The 16,283-nt window shown below is 36.3% G+C and overlaps 1 protein-coding gene across 2 annotated transcripts in view; it reads left to right on the forward strand.

Moving 5' to 3' along the window:
• The window catches only part of hcfc1b (host cell factor C1b), a 30,540-nt gene extending 16,040 nt beyond the window's left edge, over positions 1-14,500 (forward strand). For both annotated transcript variants that reach the window (XM_073819459.1, XM_073819460.1), the window contains exons 18-28: positions 134-1,736; positions 3,239-3,381; positions 3,636-3,887; positions 6,849-7,098; positions 7,183-7,467; positions 9,056-9,174; positions 9,262-9,399; positions 10,704-10,889; positions 10,974-11,271; positions 12,752-12,815; positions 12,899-14,500. In XM_073819459.1, coding sequence (XP_073675560.1) covers positions 134-1,736; positions 3,239-3,381; positions 3,636-3,887; positions 6,849-7,098; positions 7,183-7,467; positions 9,056-9,174; positions 9,262-9,399; positions 10,704-10,889; positions 10,974-11,271; positions 12,752-12,815; positions 12,899-12,938 — 3,378 coding nt within the window. In that variant the 3' untranslated portion in view covers positions 12,939-14,500. The remainder of the gene's footprint in view (positions 1-133; positions 1,737-3,238; positions 3,382-3,635; positions 3,888-6,848; positions 7,099-7,182; positions 7,468-9,055; positions 9,175-9,261; positions 9,400-10,703; positions 10,890-10,973; positions 11,272-12,751; positions 12,816-12,898) is intronic.
• The last annotated feature ends 1,783 nt before the right edge of the window (positions 14,501-16,283 follow it).

A 16,283-nucleotide genomic window follows, 5' to 3' on the forward strand; every position in this document is an offset into this window, starting at 1 on the left:
TAGTATAATTATATTATTATTAAAAATAAACCATTATATTATTTACAATTACTTTTTTAATTCCATTCTGTGTGCACATTTAATGGGAACTTGAGCATTCTCAAATTTCATAGTGTTTTTTTCTTCTCTTTAGTCGGGAGCCCAGCCTACTCAAGTAACCCTGATCACGACTCCAAGTGGTGCTGAGGCCCAGCCTGCACAGGATCTTCCTGTCTCCATCCTGGCTTCTCCCACCTCAGAGCAGCCGTCCACCACCGGTGCTGATGCTGGTGATGGCTCTGGCGACGGTGCTACCACCGTGACACTGGTCTGCTCCAACCCTCCATGTGAGACCCACGAGACAGGAACGACCAACACGGCCACGACCGCGTCTGCCAAAATTTGTTCCAACCCTCCCTGTGAGACGCACGTGACCGGCACCACCAACACAGCAACCACCGCCTCAGCAAACATGGGCGTGGCACAGCAGGTGTGCACCAACCCACCCTCAGAGACCCATGACACGGGCACCACCAACACAGCCACCACTGCCAGCTGCGACATGGGATCTAAAGAAATGGAAACCGTGAACAGCAAGACGCCATCGTCATCAGGAGCTACGTCTTCAGCTTCTGGTTCAGAACCAGCAACGCCCGTCTCAGAGAGTGGTGCTGGACCGGCCCCCATGCGGCCGGAGAATCCCCGCACGGGTACCACCAACACAGCCACCACTGCCAGCTGCGACATGGGATCTAAAGAAATGGAAACCGTGAACAGCAAGACGCCATCGTCATCAGGAGCTACGTCTTCAGCTTCTGGTTCAGAACCAGCAACGCCCGTCTCAGAGAGCGGTGCCGGACCGGCCCCCATGCGGCCGGAGAATCCCCGCACGGGTACCACCAACACCTCCACTACCGCCCGCTCCAACATGGGCTCCGACCAGACGGGAACGGTGCAGAGCTCCAACAAGAGCCAAGCTGCAATCTCTTCAACCATGTTGCCTGTTTGCTCCAGCCCTCCCAGCGAAACAAACGAGGCAGACACCACAAACACTGTCCAGCAGGTCTGCTCAAATCCTCCTTGTGAGACACACGAGACGGGCACGACTAGTACGGCTACGGAGTCAAGCTCCAGTATGGGAAGTGGGCAAACCAATGTTGTGCAGAGGGTGTGCTCTAATCCCCCTTGTGAAACTCATGAAACAGGCACTACCAGTACGTCGACCCAGGCCTCGTCTACTATTGGTGATGGACAAAATGGCAATGTTCAAATGGTTTGTTCTAATCCACCCTGTGAAACACATGAGACTGGCACTACCAACACACCAACCCAGGCCTCGTCTTCTGTTGGTGCTGTCCAGAGGGTGTGTTCCAATCCGCCTTGTGAAACCCACGAAACGGGCACCACCAACACACCGACTCAGGCCTCATCTTCTATTGGTGCTGTCCAGAGGGTGTGTTCCAATCCGCCTTGTGAAACCCACGAAACGGGCACCACCAACACACCGACTCAGGCCTCATCTTCTATTGGTGCTGGACAGAATGGTGCTGTGCAGAGGGTGTGTTCAAATCCACCCTGTGAAACACACGAGACGGGCACCACCAACACATCGACTCAGGCCTCATCTTCTATTGGTGCGGGACAGAATGGTGCTGTGCAGAGGGTGTGTTCAAATCCACCCTGTGAAACACACGAGACGGGCACCACCAACACAGCTACCACAGCGACAAGCAGCTTAGAAACGGGAGAAGGAGCAGGTATTTATCTGTACAACACCTGAAGATTTTTTTTTGTGTGTAAAAAAAAGTTATAATATGACCCTAGACCACAAAACCTAGCGTAAGTGAGATTGAGATTCATCTGAAAGCTGAATAAATAAGCTTTCCATTGATGTATGGTATGTTAGGACAGGTGCAATATTTGGCTGAGATACAACTATTTGAAAATCTGAGGGTGTGAAGAAAAAAAATCTAAATATTGAGGAAAACACCCTTAAAGTTGTCCAAATGAAGTTCTTAGCAATGCATATTACTAATTAAAAATTAAGTTTTGATATTTACAGTAGGAAATTTACTAAATACTTTCATGGAACATGATATTTACTTAATATCCTAATGATTTTTAGCATTAAAAAAACGATCGATAATAGCGACCCATGCAATGTATTTTTGGCTATTGCTAGAACTATACCCGTGCTACTTGAGACTGGTTTTGTGGTCCAGGGTCACATATTTATTATGAATAATATAACTATTTTGTATTTGCTTTTAAAAGGGAGTTCTTCCTCTTTTTGTTTCATGTTGTTTTGCTTTCTTAGGTTTTCATTAATATATTTTTAGAAGAGAGATTTCATAATATGTGACAAAAGGCATTTATTTTATTCATTTTTTCCCCCAACTTGTGTCACTGATCTCGTTGGTCGCACGTTAAAAGCTATTAATAAAAGGACTTTTCTTTCATCCAGAAAACAATATGATTAATTATTAATAAATATAAAATTATTATTATTGGCGGTAGTTGGTATTTTATTATTAATTAAATGATACTAGTAATTGTATTTTATTTCCTTTAGTTTTCTTGTTAAATAAGGCTTTATTATACATTGTATGAGTAAAAGTATTAATTATTAGGAGTATGAGTATTATTAATAATAATAAAAATAATGATAATGATGGTAATAGCTTTTCTCTTTTTATTTGCTTTTAAATGTGCAGATTAAAAAAAATAATAATAATATTGTAATTTATAATTATTTAATCTTAAATGTATTATACTATGAATAAAGTATATATTTTTTCGTTGTTTTATTTATTTAAAGGAATAGGAAAGGAAGCAGAAAATGTTTACTATAATTTATGTACCAGAAAAATGTAAGTATGCAGCACAGTATTTATGGGGAAAATACATATAATTATATAAAAATAAAAATAGAATATAGAAAAACAAAAAATTAAGACATAAAATTGATTAATTAAAGGTGCTTTCAATTATTAAATTTAATGAAACCATTAAAATGGAATCCCCAATAAATTAATGGAAAACATAGAATTTGGTAAAAACAAAACTGAATTTGAGAACGAAATTAAATGCATTTCATAGGGCCTTAATTTATTTTTGTTAAACCTTTAATAAAATGCTGTTATATTGTGTAAGTTTCATGATTCTAATTAAGCATGATTATTGATTAATAAAAGCCTTAAAATTGTCTCGGTGTCAGTGCATCCTTACTAATTAAACTCGTCTGTGTTTATCCTTTTAGCCCAGCAGGCTGGCGATGCACAGAGTGACAGCGGCACCAGCTCAGAACCTACATCATCTACAGAACCAGCCAATCCCACAACACAAAGCAGAGCCATCACCACAGTAACACAGGCCACGCCCACTCCAGGACCATCAGTACCGGTATGAACACACCTCTGATATGATCATGAACATGCCTGTATTACACCTCTCTCTCAAAGTTACTAGTAAAGCCACTTTTTTTTTTTTTTATACACACAATCCTTTCCTGTCTAATCGGGTGCATCTTAACCAGAATAAACTGTAGTGCAAGCCACTTTTTGCTTGAATTCTATTATTAGACATGCAAATAAATGCGCTAGATTGAGATGTTTTGCCATTGTCCTCACGTTCTGTTTGTTTCATCCACAATGCAGGAGATTTCATCCATAGCTGGATCTGCGGTAGTGGCTGAGGTCCCGGGAGAGGCGGAGGCCATGGAGCAGACTAGCGCTGAGGCTGTAGCAGCGGGAGAAGAGCCCATGCAGACTGAGTGTCAGGGAGAGCTGGGTGAAGAGACTGCCGTCAGGGTCGTTGCCATAGATGAAAGTGCAGGGGGTGAGGAGGGTACCATGCTTCAGGTTCATGTCGCCATGGAGGCACAGCCAGGTCAAGGGGATCAGGCTGAGGTAAAGAAGACACTATTGTCAAGTCACCTTTATGTATTTGGTGCATTATGCAGTACAGATTATTTAAAAGCTGCTGTAAAGATGACAAATTCTTCTTCTGTAAAAAATGTGTTATTAAGATCAAGTCAGCTCAGTGTTGATTCAGTTCAATAACTGTTCATTAATTTTGAACAGTTTGGATTAAAAGGATTGTTCACCCAAAAATGAAAATCATTAATTACTCACCCTGATATAGGGCTGCACGATTTTGAGAAAAAACCTAATTGCGGTTTTTCTGACAAATATTGCGATAGCGATGCGATTTTCGATTTTTGCGTTCGACACTTTTAAGTGCATAAAACTAAAATTATGAATAAAAATGTTGTTACTTTTATGACACAGAGGGTTAAATTAACTGCATACATAGTGATTGAGGTAATGAGATTGTTTGATGCTTCGTGATTATTAAATACCTGAACCTAAATACCAAAGAATAAGAAGACATCATGGAAATTAACTTAACCACTTGGTCATTTGTTTTTAAATTTAACAATCTTAAACACTGAAAAATAGAAAATTAATTCTTATTAGATTTAGATTTTACGTCGACATACTTTACATTTAGCATTCTTTTGCTCCACGTCATTCTTCACAAATCCAAAATAAGTCCACACAGCTGAAGTACCACTAGTGGTGCAACGGATCACAAAACTCACGGTTCGGATCATATCACGGATTTTGAATCACGGATCGGATCATTTTTCGGATCAGCAAAAAACAAACAAAACAAAAAAAAAGTTTGTTTTTTTACTAATTACTGAATGCTTACATTAAGTACTTCTAATCCACAGCAAAAACTACTAGCTGAACTAATAAAATCAGTAACAAAACAAGAATAATTACACAAATGACAAGTGTAGATGGATACAACATAAAGTTACTAATAAAATCAATAATCATAGAATTCAGGTGCGGAGATTTAATAATAAATTGTAAAATAACTAGTGCTTCTCACTGCAGGTATTTATAGGACGCTGTCTCTTTAAGGCCAAATGCACGTACCTAATACTAGGGATGCACCGATACGAATCGGCCGATCATGCTTGCGCGTTTTGTCAGTAAAGCCGGTTCTGTAATCAGCGGTAAATGCCATCAGGTGCGTGATTTCACGTTGAGCCGTATATACTACACACAGCCGTTGTTTACCGACGAGCTGCGCAAATCAATGTTCATTATCAGTGTGAATGTGCGCAGCTTGTCAGTGAACAACGGCTGTGTGTAGTATATACGGCTCAACGTGAAATCACGCACCTGATGGCATTTACCGCTGATTACAGAACCGGCTTTACTGACAAAACGCGCAAGTGATCGGCCGATAAGGATCGGTGCATCCCTACCTAATACCGGCACGCATCTCTTTCTCAGCTGTTTCAGTTCGCTGAAGACATACGACTGTGTTTACCAGAATACCAAAACGGGTATTTAAACAGAACTTTGTATGTACGTTTCCGTCCAAATAGAAGTTAAAGAGGAATCAATCTGTGTATATCGCGCCTCTCTCTCTCTATCTCTCTCTCTCTCTCTCTTTCTCTCTGTGCGCGTGCTCGCTTCAGGTGTGTGCGGCAGTGGCAAAAAATAAAAAATCAGCATGCGTATTCCCTTTTTAAATTGTTTGAATTGGCAAACATGTGCTAATTATAAACTTTTACTCTATGATGGTTAAACTTAACAGTTAATCCGCGAATCACAGGCGTGCCGAACCGTGGGGGTTGGTCCGTTTCTGATTGGCCAGCACAGAGCCATACAGAGAGATCTCTCTGTATGGCTCTGGGCCAGCAAGCCAGGAACGCGAGATTCAATCATTTTGATTGGCTAATAGGTTTGTCACTCAAATGTCAGAGGCGGGGGGAAAAACCTCAGCCTCCTGAGGTTAGGTTATTGCGGGAGTTAAAACCTCAATATCGATGCGATAAAGGTTAATCGTGCAGCCCTACCCTGATATCATTCCAAACCTGTTTGACTCACGTTTGGAACACAAAGTAAGATATTTTTCATAAAATCCAAGAGCTTTCTGATCCTGCATATCCATCTATTATGAAGCAAATTTGATTCGGCTATAAAGCAGCATTTGTTCAGGCGAAGTTTAAACCAAGTTGTTTAGAGATGAATACATATGTTGTAAATTGATAGTTATTGTGTTTATACTGTTGAGGTCAGTTTACATACACCTTGCAGAATCAACAAAATGTTAATTATTTTACCATAATTATTTTGCCTAAATATCATATTTTTTGTCATTTAGTGCTGCCCTTCAGAGGCTACATAAGATACTTGTTTCCCAGAAGACAAAATAAAAGAAAATTACCCTCATCTTCAAATTCTAAATGTTTTCACCCCCCGGCTCTTAATGCATTGTGTTTCCATCCATGATAGTAACCTTCTGTAATTGTTGCACATGACTCCCTCAGTTGTCCTCCGTGTGAAAAGATGGATCTCAAAATCATACAGTCATTGTTGGAAAGGCTTCAAATACACAAAAATCCTCAAAAAAACAAAAAAGTGTGACCTGAAGGAATGTTTTTTTTGAATGACAGCAGGCAGTTTAACAAGGGACTCATAAACAACTATCACTAAACAAACAAACAAACAAAAAACCTGGTTCATTCAGGTTACAACACAAATTTTTGAACAAGGTCATTTTTATAAATTGAACTATTATGCTTTTTTCCATTCTCTTATAATATTAGTCACTATTTCTTTCCCCAAATCAACAAATTCAGTAATTTCTGCTAATGATTCTTCAGAAGTCTTTGAACAGTAGTGCTGTTAAATATTGTTGCGTAAACCATTATTTGAGTAGAAAGTTCAGAAGAACAGCTTTTGTAGTCTTTACCATCACTGTTGAATAATTTGATGCGTCCTTGCTAAATAAAAGCTTGAATTACTTGTGCAAACAATCAATTTCCTGTTCTGTTAATGCAGCAGATGGAGGCTGGTGTGGAAGGTGCAGAAGCGATGAGTCTTGCTGCTCAAGACTCAGAAGCCCTCGCTCTGCCCCAGGAACTGATGTCTGCAGAAGGACAACAAACCACCCTTATGGTGACCGGACTGACACCTGAGGAGCTGGCTGTGACGGCAGCGGCTGAGGCCGCAGCACAGGCTGCGGCTACAGAAGAAGCACAGGCCCTTGCCATCCAGGCAGTCCTACAGGCGGCTCAGCAGGCTGTGCTCAGTAAGTGTATGAGAGACTGTCGTATGCATTATGATTTATACAGTATGGTTTGCATTCTCAGCTTGACTTGACTTTCTGTCTCAGGTGAGGGAGATGCAGGTCATGATGGGCAGCAAGCCACAACTATCCCTATAGTTTTGACCCAGCAGGAGCTTGCTGCTCTGGTTCACCAACAGCAGCAGCTCCAGGAGGCACAGGCGGCTGCAGCCCAGCAGTTAAGCGCTGAAGCAGCCGCAGCTGCATTGCCAACTGAAGGCTTGGCACCAGCAGACAGCCTCAACGACCCAGCGTCAGAGAGCAACGGCCATGAGATGGCAACCACTGTCACGGGAACTGTGGTCCGTCTCCTTCCTCGTACTTCTGCAGAGAGTAAGAGATTTTAGTTTTTTAATGGTGCAAACACAAATGAGTGGTGACGCTTTACAATATGATCTCATTTAACGCAAAAATGAAAATTTGCTAGATATGCACTCACTCATAGGTCACCCAAGCTGTAAATTAGTTTTTCTTTATTAGAAACGGATTTGGAGAAATGTAGCATGGCACCATTTGCTCACCAATGGATCCTCTGCAGTGAATGGGTGCCGTCAGAATGAGAGTCCAAGCAGCTGACAAAAACATCTATAATCCACAAATAATTCACACCACTCCATTCCATCAATTAACATCTTGTGAAGGGAAGAGCTGCTTGTTTGTAAGAAACAAAATCTGTCATTAAGATGTTTCAGCTTGAAACGTTTATTAGGCTAAAATACCCTAAAGCACAAATCATATTGCTTTCTCTAATAAAGTTATATCTATTTTTACAAGCATGCAGCTTTTCACATTAAATGATGGACTGGAGTGGTTTGGATTACTTGTGATGTTTTTATCAGCTGTTTTATCAGGAGTCACATTCTGACAGCACCCATTCACTGCAGAGGATTCAGTGGTGAGCAACTAATGCAAATCTCTTCAAAATTGTTGTGATTAAGAAACACTTTTTGCACATTTTCACTTTTGGGGTTAATTATTTCTTTAAATGATTTGACTACCAGTCAAAAGTTTTGAGTTGTACGATTTTTAATGTTTATTAAAGAAGTCTCTTCAGCTCACCAGGCCTGCATTTATTTGATCCAAAGTACAGCTATAACAATAAAATTTAAATATTTTACTATTTAAAGAACTCCTTTCTATTTGAATACATTTTACAATGTAATTTATTGCTGTGATTTTAAAGCTGTTTTTTTAGCACCATTACTCCAATCACATGATCCATCAGAAATCATTCTAATATTCTGATTTGCTGCTAAAAAACATTTGTTGAAAACAGCTTAGTAGATTTTTTTTTCAGGTTTCTTTGATGAATAAAATGTTCAGAAGAGCAGCATTGATCTAAAATAGAAATCTTTCGTAACATTATAAATGTCTTTATCATCACTTTCGATCAATTTAAAGTGTCCTTGCTAGTTTTAATTTCTATAATCCTCCAGATAAATCAGATCAGTAAGATAAATTCTGACCTATGGATCATTCTATTAATTTAAAAATCCTGAAAAAATGTGCTCAGCTGTTTTAAATATTGATGATGATGATGATAATAATAATAATAATAATAATAAAGTGTTTTTCTTGAACAGTAAATCAGCATATTAGAATGATTTCTGTAGGATCATGTGACACTGAAGATTAAAGTAATGGTGCTAAAAATTTAGCTTTGATCCCAGGAATAAATTACATTTTAAATTGTTCAAATAGAAAGCAAAATAGAAAGTACCTTAAATAGTTAAAATATTTCATAATATTACTGCTTTTGCTGTATTTTGGATCAAATTGATGCAGGCTTGGTGAGCAGAAGATACTACTTTAAAAGCTAAAATCTTGCTGTTAAAAAAAAGCTTTTTTTCTAACTATTTCATTTTGTAATCAAATCTGATGGTTTTTAGTGTATTCCTAAAAGGGCTCTCTCTTCCTGCAGCTTTAGCCCCATCAAGTACTTTTGCACCATCTCAGACGATGGTGGTCGCCAGTCCTGCCAAGATGCAAGCGGCCACAGCTTTAGCTGAGGTGGCCAATGGGATTGAATCAGCAGCTGGGGTAAGTTTACTGGTGGTGTGTGACGCAATATCCTTTCAGACGTTGTTGACTTTCAAACTGTTGTTCAACCATCTGTCTTTATTGTAGAAGCAAGAAGCTCCTCCAGCTGTTGTAAAGCCGCCAGTGAAGAAAGAGAATCAGTGGTTTGATGTTGGAATCGTTAAGGTCACAAACATGGTTGTCACACACTATTATGTGCCAGCGGATGATTCAGCCGTTACCGATGTAAGTCATGATCAAGTTGCTGTTTGTGTATTTTGCTGCAATTCAAGTAAAACATCTTTTGGAGAAGGAAGTGTTATTTAGGACTAATTGAAATCCACTTTAGTGATAGACAGTTACTGTATATTTTTTATGCTAATGCCAGTAAGTTTGGCACTTTGGCTAAGATTTGGAAGAGAGATTTCATTTTGACATGTGAGAACTTATTTAGTTTAGGTTCTTTGTTTAATAGTTTTATTTAATACTAGAAAGACAATTTAATATGTTCACACACTGGCAGCAAGAATTTTTTTTTTATGTTTTTAAAGAGGTCTCTTCTGCTCACCAAACCTGCATTTATTTGATCTAAAATACAGCAAAAGTAAAGCAAAATAATCAGCAATATTTTTACTATTTTATATTTATATTTGAATTTATTTTAAAGTGTAATTGTGATCAAAGTAAGATTTTCAGCATCATTGCCAGTCTTCAGTGTCATATGATCCTTCAGAAATCATTATAATATGCTGATTTGCTGTTCAAGAAACTTTTTTTTTTTTTTTTTTTTTTATAAATATTATCAATATTTAAAACAGTTGAGTTTTTTCAGGATTCTTTAATGAATAGAAATGTCTAAAGATCAGCATTTATCTGAAATAAAACGTTGTAACATTATACACCACACTATTCAAAAGCTTGTAGTCTATATAATTTTATTTTTGGGAGAAATTATAGAAATTAATACTTTTAACAAGGATGCTTTAAATTGTAAAAAGTGATGATAAAGCATTTATAATGTTTCAAAATATTTCTATTTCAGATAAAAGCTGATCTTCTGAACGTTCTATTCATTAATAACCAAAAAAAGTTATAATACTTGGCTGTTTTCAACAATGTTTTTAAGCAGCAAATCAGAATATTAGATTTCTGAAGGATCATGTGACTGGAGTAATGATGCTAAAAATTCAGTGTTGAAATCACAGCAATGATGTGTAAAAAATGTGTATTCAGATAGAAAATGGTCATTTTAAATTACATTTTTAAAATTAGACTATGTACTTTGGATTAAATAAATGTAGGCTTGGTGAGCAAAAGAGACTTTAAAACATCAAAAACTTTTGACTGGTAGTGTATAACAAGTCTTTAAATATCTAATGAACTGTTTGTCATGTCATCAGTGTGTACTTAATGTGAAATTAGTATTGTTTGATCTTTTGAGAAGATTCTACGTTGGCATCTGCGTTTATATATAAAAAATAAAAAAAGAGGGATAATCTGTATTATTTGACCACTAATCAACTTTCTTTTTTTTTTCTATGACGTTGCAGGATGATTCTGGCGCAATCCCAGACTACAGCCGAATGAAGAAGATTGAGCTTTCTCCAGGCACTGCATACAAGTTCCGCGTGGCTGGTATAAATGCATGTGGCCGTGGGACATTCTCCGAGGTCTCTGCGTTTAAGACCTGCTTACCTGGCTTCCCTGGTGCACCATGTGCTATCAAAATCAGCAAGGTTGGTCACTGCAAACAGATTGTATTTGTTCTACATGTGGGTTTATCTTGATGACTAAATTATTTTTTTCCCTTCTTCTATTAGAGTCCCGATGGTGCCCACCTGACCTGGGAGCCTCCTTCAGTGACGTCAGGGAAGATCATTGAGTATTCGGTGTATCTGGCCATCCAGAGCTCACAAACTGTTGAGGCGAAAGCATCCGCACCGGCTCAGCTTGCCTTTATGCGGGTGTACTGTGGACCCAACCCTTCCTGCCTAGTTCAGTCATCTAGTCTCTCCAATGCTCACATTGACTACACAACCAAACCCGCCATCATCTTCCGCATCGCTGCCCGCAATGAGAAAGGCTATGGCCCAGCAACGCAAGTCAGGTGGCTACAAGGTGAGGATATTTGGTTTTTTGTTGAATGGACCCTTATCACAGACACTGGTGATGATTCCACAGTGGTTAACATTGAGAAAAATTATATATATATATATATATATATATATATATATATATATGCGCACAAACATTTATTCAGGCACCTTCAACATTTCTTACATTATCACAGTTTATTCGCTATAGTTTTGAAAATGGCAATAAAAAATGTTCAAACTGTTAGTATGACGATTTTTAAACAACTATCAATACTTTGACCTCTGTGGTTTAAAAAGGTTGCATTAGCAATTAAGAAACCTGGTCAGGTCAAAGTGTCTGAATAATTTTTTGTCCACAATTTTACTGGTAGTCCGCTTATGAAGAATTTTGGGGCATAATGTCAGAGTTTACTGTATTTTGCAGTTCTCACTTACATAAATGAACTATAGGTAACCCACTAGTAAAAACAAAATGTATCTGGTGTCTAAATATTTTTTGGTTTGACTGTGTGTGTATAGATAGACAGATAAACACACATTTTAAACATTCATTTATAACACTGCACCTAAACATTTTTGTCTATTACAGCAAACATTTGGTCTGTTTTATTAAAAGTACATTTAAAATTATTTTATGAAATAGTGGTGTATAAAAATTTTATATATATAATTTGTTGTAGTAATTGTTTGTTTTGTTACATTTTTGTATTTTATTTTAATAGTAATAGATAATAAATAAATAAATATTCCAAGTACATTTAGAAAATATTTTATAAGGGAGTTGTGTATATACAAAAGAAGTTTAAAGTCGAGTCATATATTTTTTTTTATTTAATAAAAATTCTAGTGCTATGCAGTGAAAGTAAAGTGCTTGCATCCAAAAGTTTTATGCATACATAATGTTTGTACTGTGTATATTTATGTGTATAAATACACACGTGTAAATATTTTAGAAAAATTGTTTATATATTAAATATTTGTGTAATATAAATTCATATAAATATATACATGTATATATTTATATTTAATTTATATTACACATACATGTAAATATTTTCAAAATATATAAACAAAAGCTTTTATTTCAGATGTGATTAATTAGGATTGTTGCCCAGCACTAAAAAATTAACACAAATTCAATGTAATTTTATTTTATTATACGTTTTGTATTTTATAATGATTTGTTATTACATTGTTAAATTTTTTAATTTTATTTTTATTAAAAAAAAAAATTATTTGAACGTTGAGTCATCTATCTGCCATGTAATAGCCTAAACCAATATGGCAATAAATCTAAATAAAACCATAATATTATGCTAAAATTTATGATGTGAATTTTGTGATTGTGAAGCAAAATTTTATATTTGTACTTGCTGTTCACCAAGTTTACCCATCTATGACAATGACTTCTGAGAACCCTAGATGTATAAAAAGAATGCATTTTAAACATCTTTAAGCTATGGGATGATTTTTAAATTAATTTAATTTTAATATGTTTGCAGAAACCAGTAAAGATGGCTCTGCGACCAAACCTGCAGCAAAAAGGCCTGTCTCATCACCTGATATGTAAGTATGTTGCCCTTACATTTTTCAAAATGAACAGTGCAGATCTGTATAGCCAACCTAATGCAGAGCTTTACCCCTTCTAGGAAAGGTGCTGGTCCAAAGAAGGCCAGATCTGACCAGTGAGAGCTCACCGTGACCCCTGACCCCGACCTGTTCATGAGCTGAACCATGACTGAACTCCACCTCCTGCTCACCCCATTCCATCCTCTGTGACGAAAAATGGAAGGAAACTGCAGCCAAAAAAAAAAAGGAAAACCTTTATTTCCATTTTTGAGAAATGCGCTCCCATCACTGGACATTTTGGTGCCATGGACGCCTGTATTTTTTAAAACCCCCATAAATGTTCCTCCTCAGAAGCACATACGTTTGCTTTCCCTGACCATTTTGTGTAAAGAAGTTCCGACGGCAGCATTCATTCTAGTTAATAACTATTATCAGATACTTTGTTTTTCCTCCCTTGATATTCGTTTATTTTGAAGCTTATTTCAATACAAGCAATAGATAACAGAAAAATTACTTTGCTCTATTGTCAGTTTGTTGATGTTTTCATTATTTGGGCAAGTCTGTATATTTCAACCGTGCTGAAAGGAGACGGAGATACGGAGGGGTGGCGAAACGGAGCAGGGGAAACGCGTCGAAATCAAAAACGAACAGCACTTGCTGATGCTTGCGAGGGAAAAGACTCTGTAATTATTCATTCACTTCCAGTTCAGTAGTCTGTTTTGCATCACTGTGTGTTCATACATTTGCTGTGAGGGACAATTCGAGGACCGCAACGCTGAAGACTAAAAGGACTTCAATCCATGTAGATGAAAAGCATACTACTTTTGCATTGCGTCAACTAGATCTTGTATAAAGAGAGAAAACAAATCCCAAAAATAGTAAATGGTGATACAGGAGTCCTTTGTGTGTGGTTTATTTTTTTTTATAATGATAAGAAAAGGTCTTTCCTTATCGTGTATTTGTGCTTCAGGGTGCAGTTTTAAACCTCACACCTCTCCTCAACATGACAACTGCTCATTCCTGTCTCCATGCTTGTGGATTTGACATGCAGGCCACAGTGTTTCCTGTGTTCATGAATGATTTCACCTTTATTTGGGGAATTGTAGTGTAAAATGTATGTATTTGTTCAGAACAATGACCCACTTCTGAAGCTTTCTCCACTTTTTCTTTTCCACCCGATGTTTTATTTTTTGGCAGTTCTAGAAGCTGCAGAAAAAGATGCTTTTATTTTTATTGCCCCCTTGACATGAGTCTATAGTTCCTGTACATTTATTTTTCTGAATCTCACTTTCTTTTATACGCTTGGATTTGTCAGTTGGTAGATCTGAATGGGATTCTTCTAAAGCTGTGCAAAAGTCTGAACCGTTTTCAATCTCTGCTTCGGACTGTTTGGACTTGTGAAAATGCTAAACCGGTGCAAACTAAGGATGTCTTTTTTTTTTTTTTTTTTTCGAATGGAAGATGGAAACGGTTTGTTTCTAGTGGTTGGCAAACGTTGCGGATGGATTGTTGGCTTAGCCAGAGTTTGAACTCAGTTGTAAATTAGTTCTTTCACGTAGCAAGACGTACAACAACAAAAAACTCTTTGCCTTTTTTATATAATTATCTGTAACAAAATGTTTTTACATGTTGTCATCTATTGATTGCTTTTGTGTCTTGACATATAAAAATAATGGAATTCTGTCTCTGTGTTCATTTGTCATGTTTTGCCCGCTGTTTACTTCAGCGCTTTTGTCCTTTGTGTTGCTGATGGTCTTGTCTTCTGAGAAATGTCATGTCCAAGAAATATAGATGACCAGCAAGAGATTAAAGATTATTTGTATCAGGAAAAAGAGGAGAAACGGCTTTGGGATTTTAACATGAATGTACCATATTTGCGTTTCAATGTAAGTAAAACTACTTTTAACATGTAGGGTTGCTTAAGACTCTTTGGCTTAGGAAGGTCCAGCATGGGTTAAGAAAATGGTTAACTATATATATATGTTGGGGTTAACACGTTACAAGTTTATGTAATCGGATTACTTTTTTCAAGTAACTAGTAATTAAATATCCAAATTACTTTTTCAAATAAGTAACACCAGTCACTTTGTTTTCCTGTTTATTGACCGAAACACCTGTTCTTGTATTGAGAGGGAAATATAACTTTTAGGTTTTTTGTTATTAAAAAAAACATAAGCCCAGGTCAATTGACAAATGTAATGCAAAAGTAACGTAATGCGTTACTTTCCTTAAAAAAGTAACTAATGCAATTAGTTACTATTTTATGGAGTAACACAATATTGTAATGCATTACTCTTAGAATTAGCTTTCCCCCACAGTCATGTTTATATGAGCAGTGTGGGGCGAGTGTTACTTTTTTGTCATTATTTTGACTTATTTTGCTATAATTTGCACCTTTGCTTTCAAAGTTCTAACCATTTTGTCATTATTTTGCTGTACTTTAGAATTTTCATCTAAAAGTGCTAAACCTTTTTCATAATTCTGACTTTCATATTATTGTCATAATTATGACTTATTTTGCTGTAATTGTCTTTTCATCTCAAAATTCTAAACCTTTTGTCATAATTTTCACTTTCAATTAACATTTTTGTCATAATTATGACTTATTTTGCTATCTTTTCCTCTCAAAGTTCTAAACCTTGTCATAATTTTGACTTTGTTTCATATTTTTGTCATAATTATGGTTTATTTTGCTGTAATTTCGACTTTTCCTCTCAAAGTTCTAAACCTTTTGCCATAATTTTGACTTCCATTTAATATTTTTGTCATAACTGACTTATTTTGCTAAATTTCTTCACTTTTCCTCTCAAAGTTCTAACCATTTAGTCATAATTTTGACTTTCATTTCATATTTTTGTCATAATTATGACTTATTTTGCTATAATTTTCACTTCTGTTTTATATTTTTGTCATAATTATGACTTATTTTACTATATTTTTGACTTTTCATCTCGAAATTCTAAACCTTTTGTCATAATTTTCACTTTCAATTAACATTTTTGTCATAATTATGACTTTTGTTATTTTCTTTTCCTCTCAAAGTTCTAACCATTTTGTTATAATTGACTTATTTTGCTATAATTTTGACTTTTCATCCTTAAAAGTTTTAAACCTTTTGTCACCGTTTTGACTTTAATCGATATTCTTGTCATAATTCTGATTTATTTTGCTATAATTTTGACTTTTCATCTCAAAAGTTCTAAACCTTGTCATAATTTTGACTTTCATTTCATATTTTTGTCATTATGACTTATTTTGCTATAATTTTCACTTCATCTCAAAGTTCTAAACCTTGTCATAATTTTGACTTTGTTTCATATTTTTGTCATAATTCTGACTTATTTTGCTATAATTTTGTCTTTTCCTCTCAAAGTTCTAAACCTTTTGTCATAATTTTGACTTTCATTTCATATTTCATATAATTGACTTATTTTGCTATAATTTTCACTTTTCCTCTCAAAGTTC

The sequence above is a fragment of the Garra rufa genome, chromosome 15 (genome assembly GCF_049309525.1).
Source record: "Garra rufa chromosome 15, GarRuf1.0, whole genome shotgun sequence".
NCBI classification, from domain to species: domain Eukaryota; kingdom Metazoa; phylum Chordata; class Actinopteri; order Cypriniformes; family Cyprinidae; genus Garra; species Garra rufa.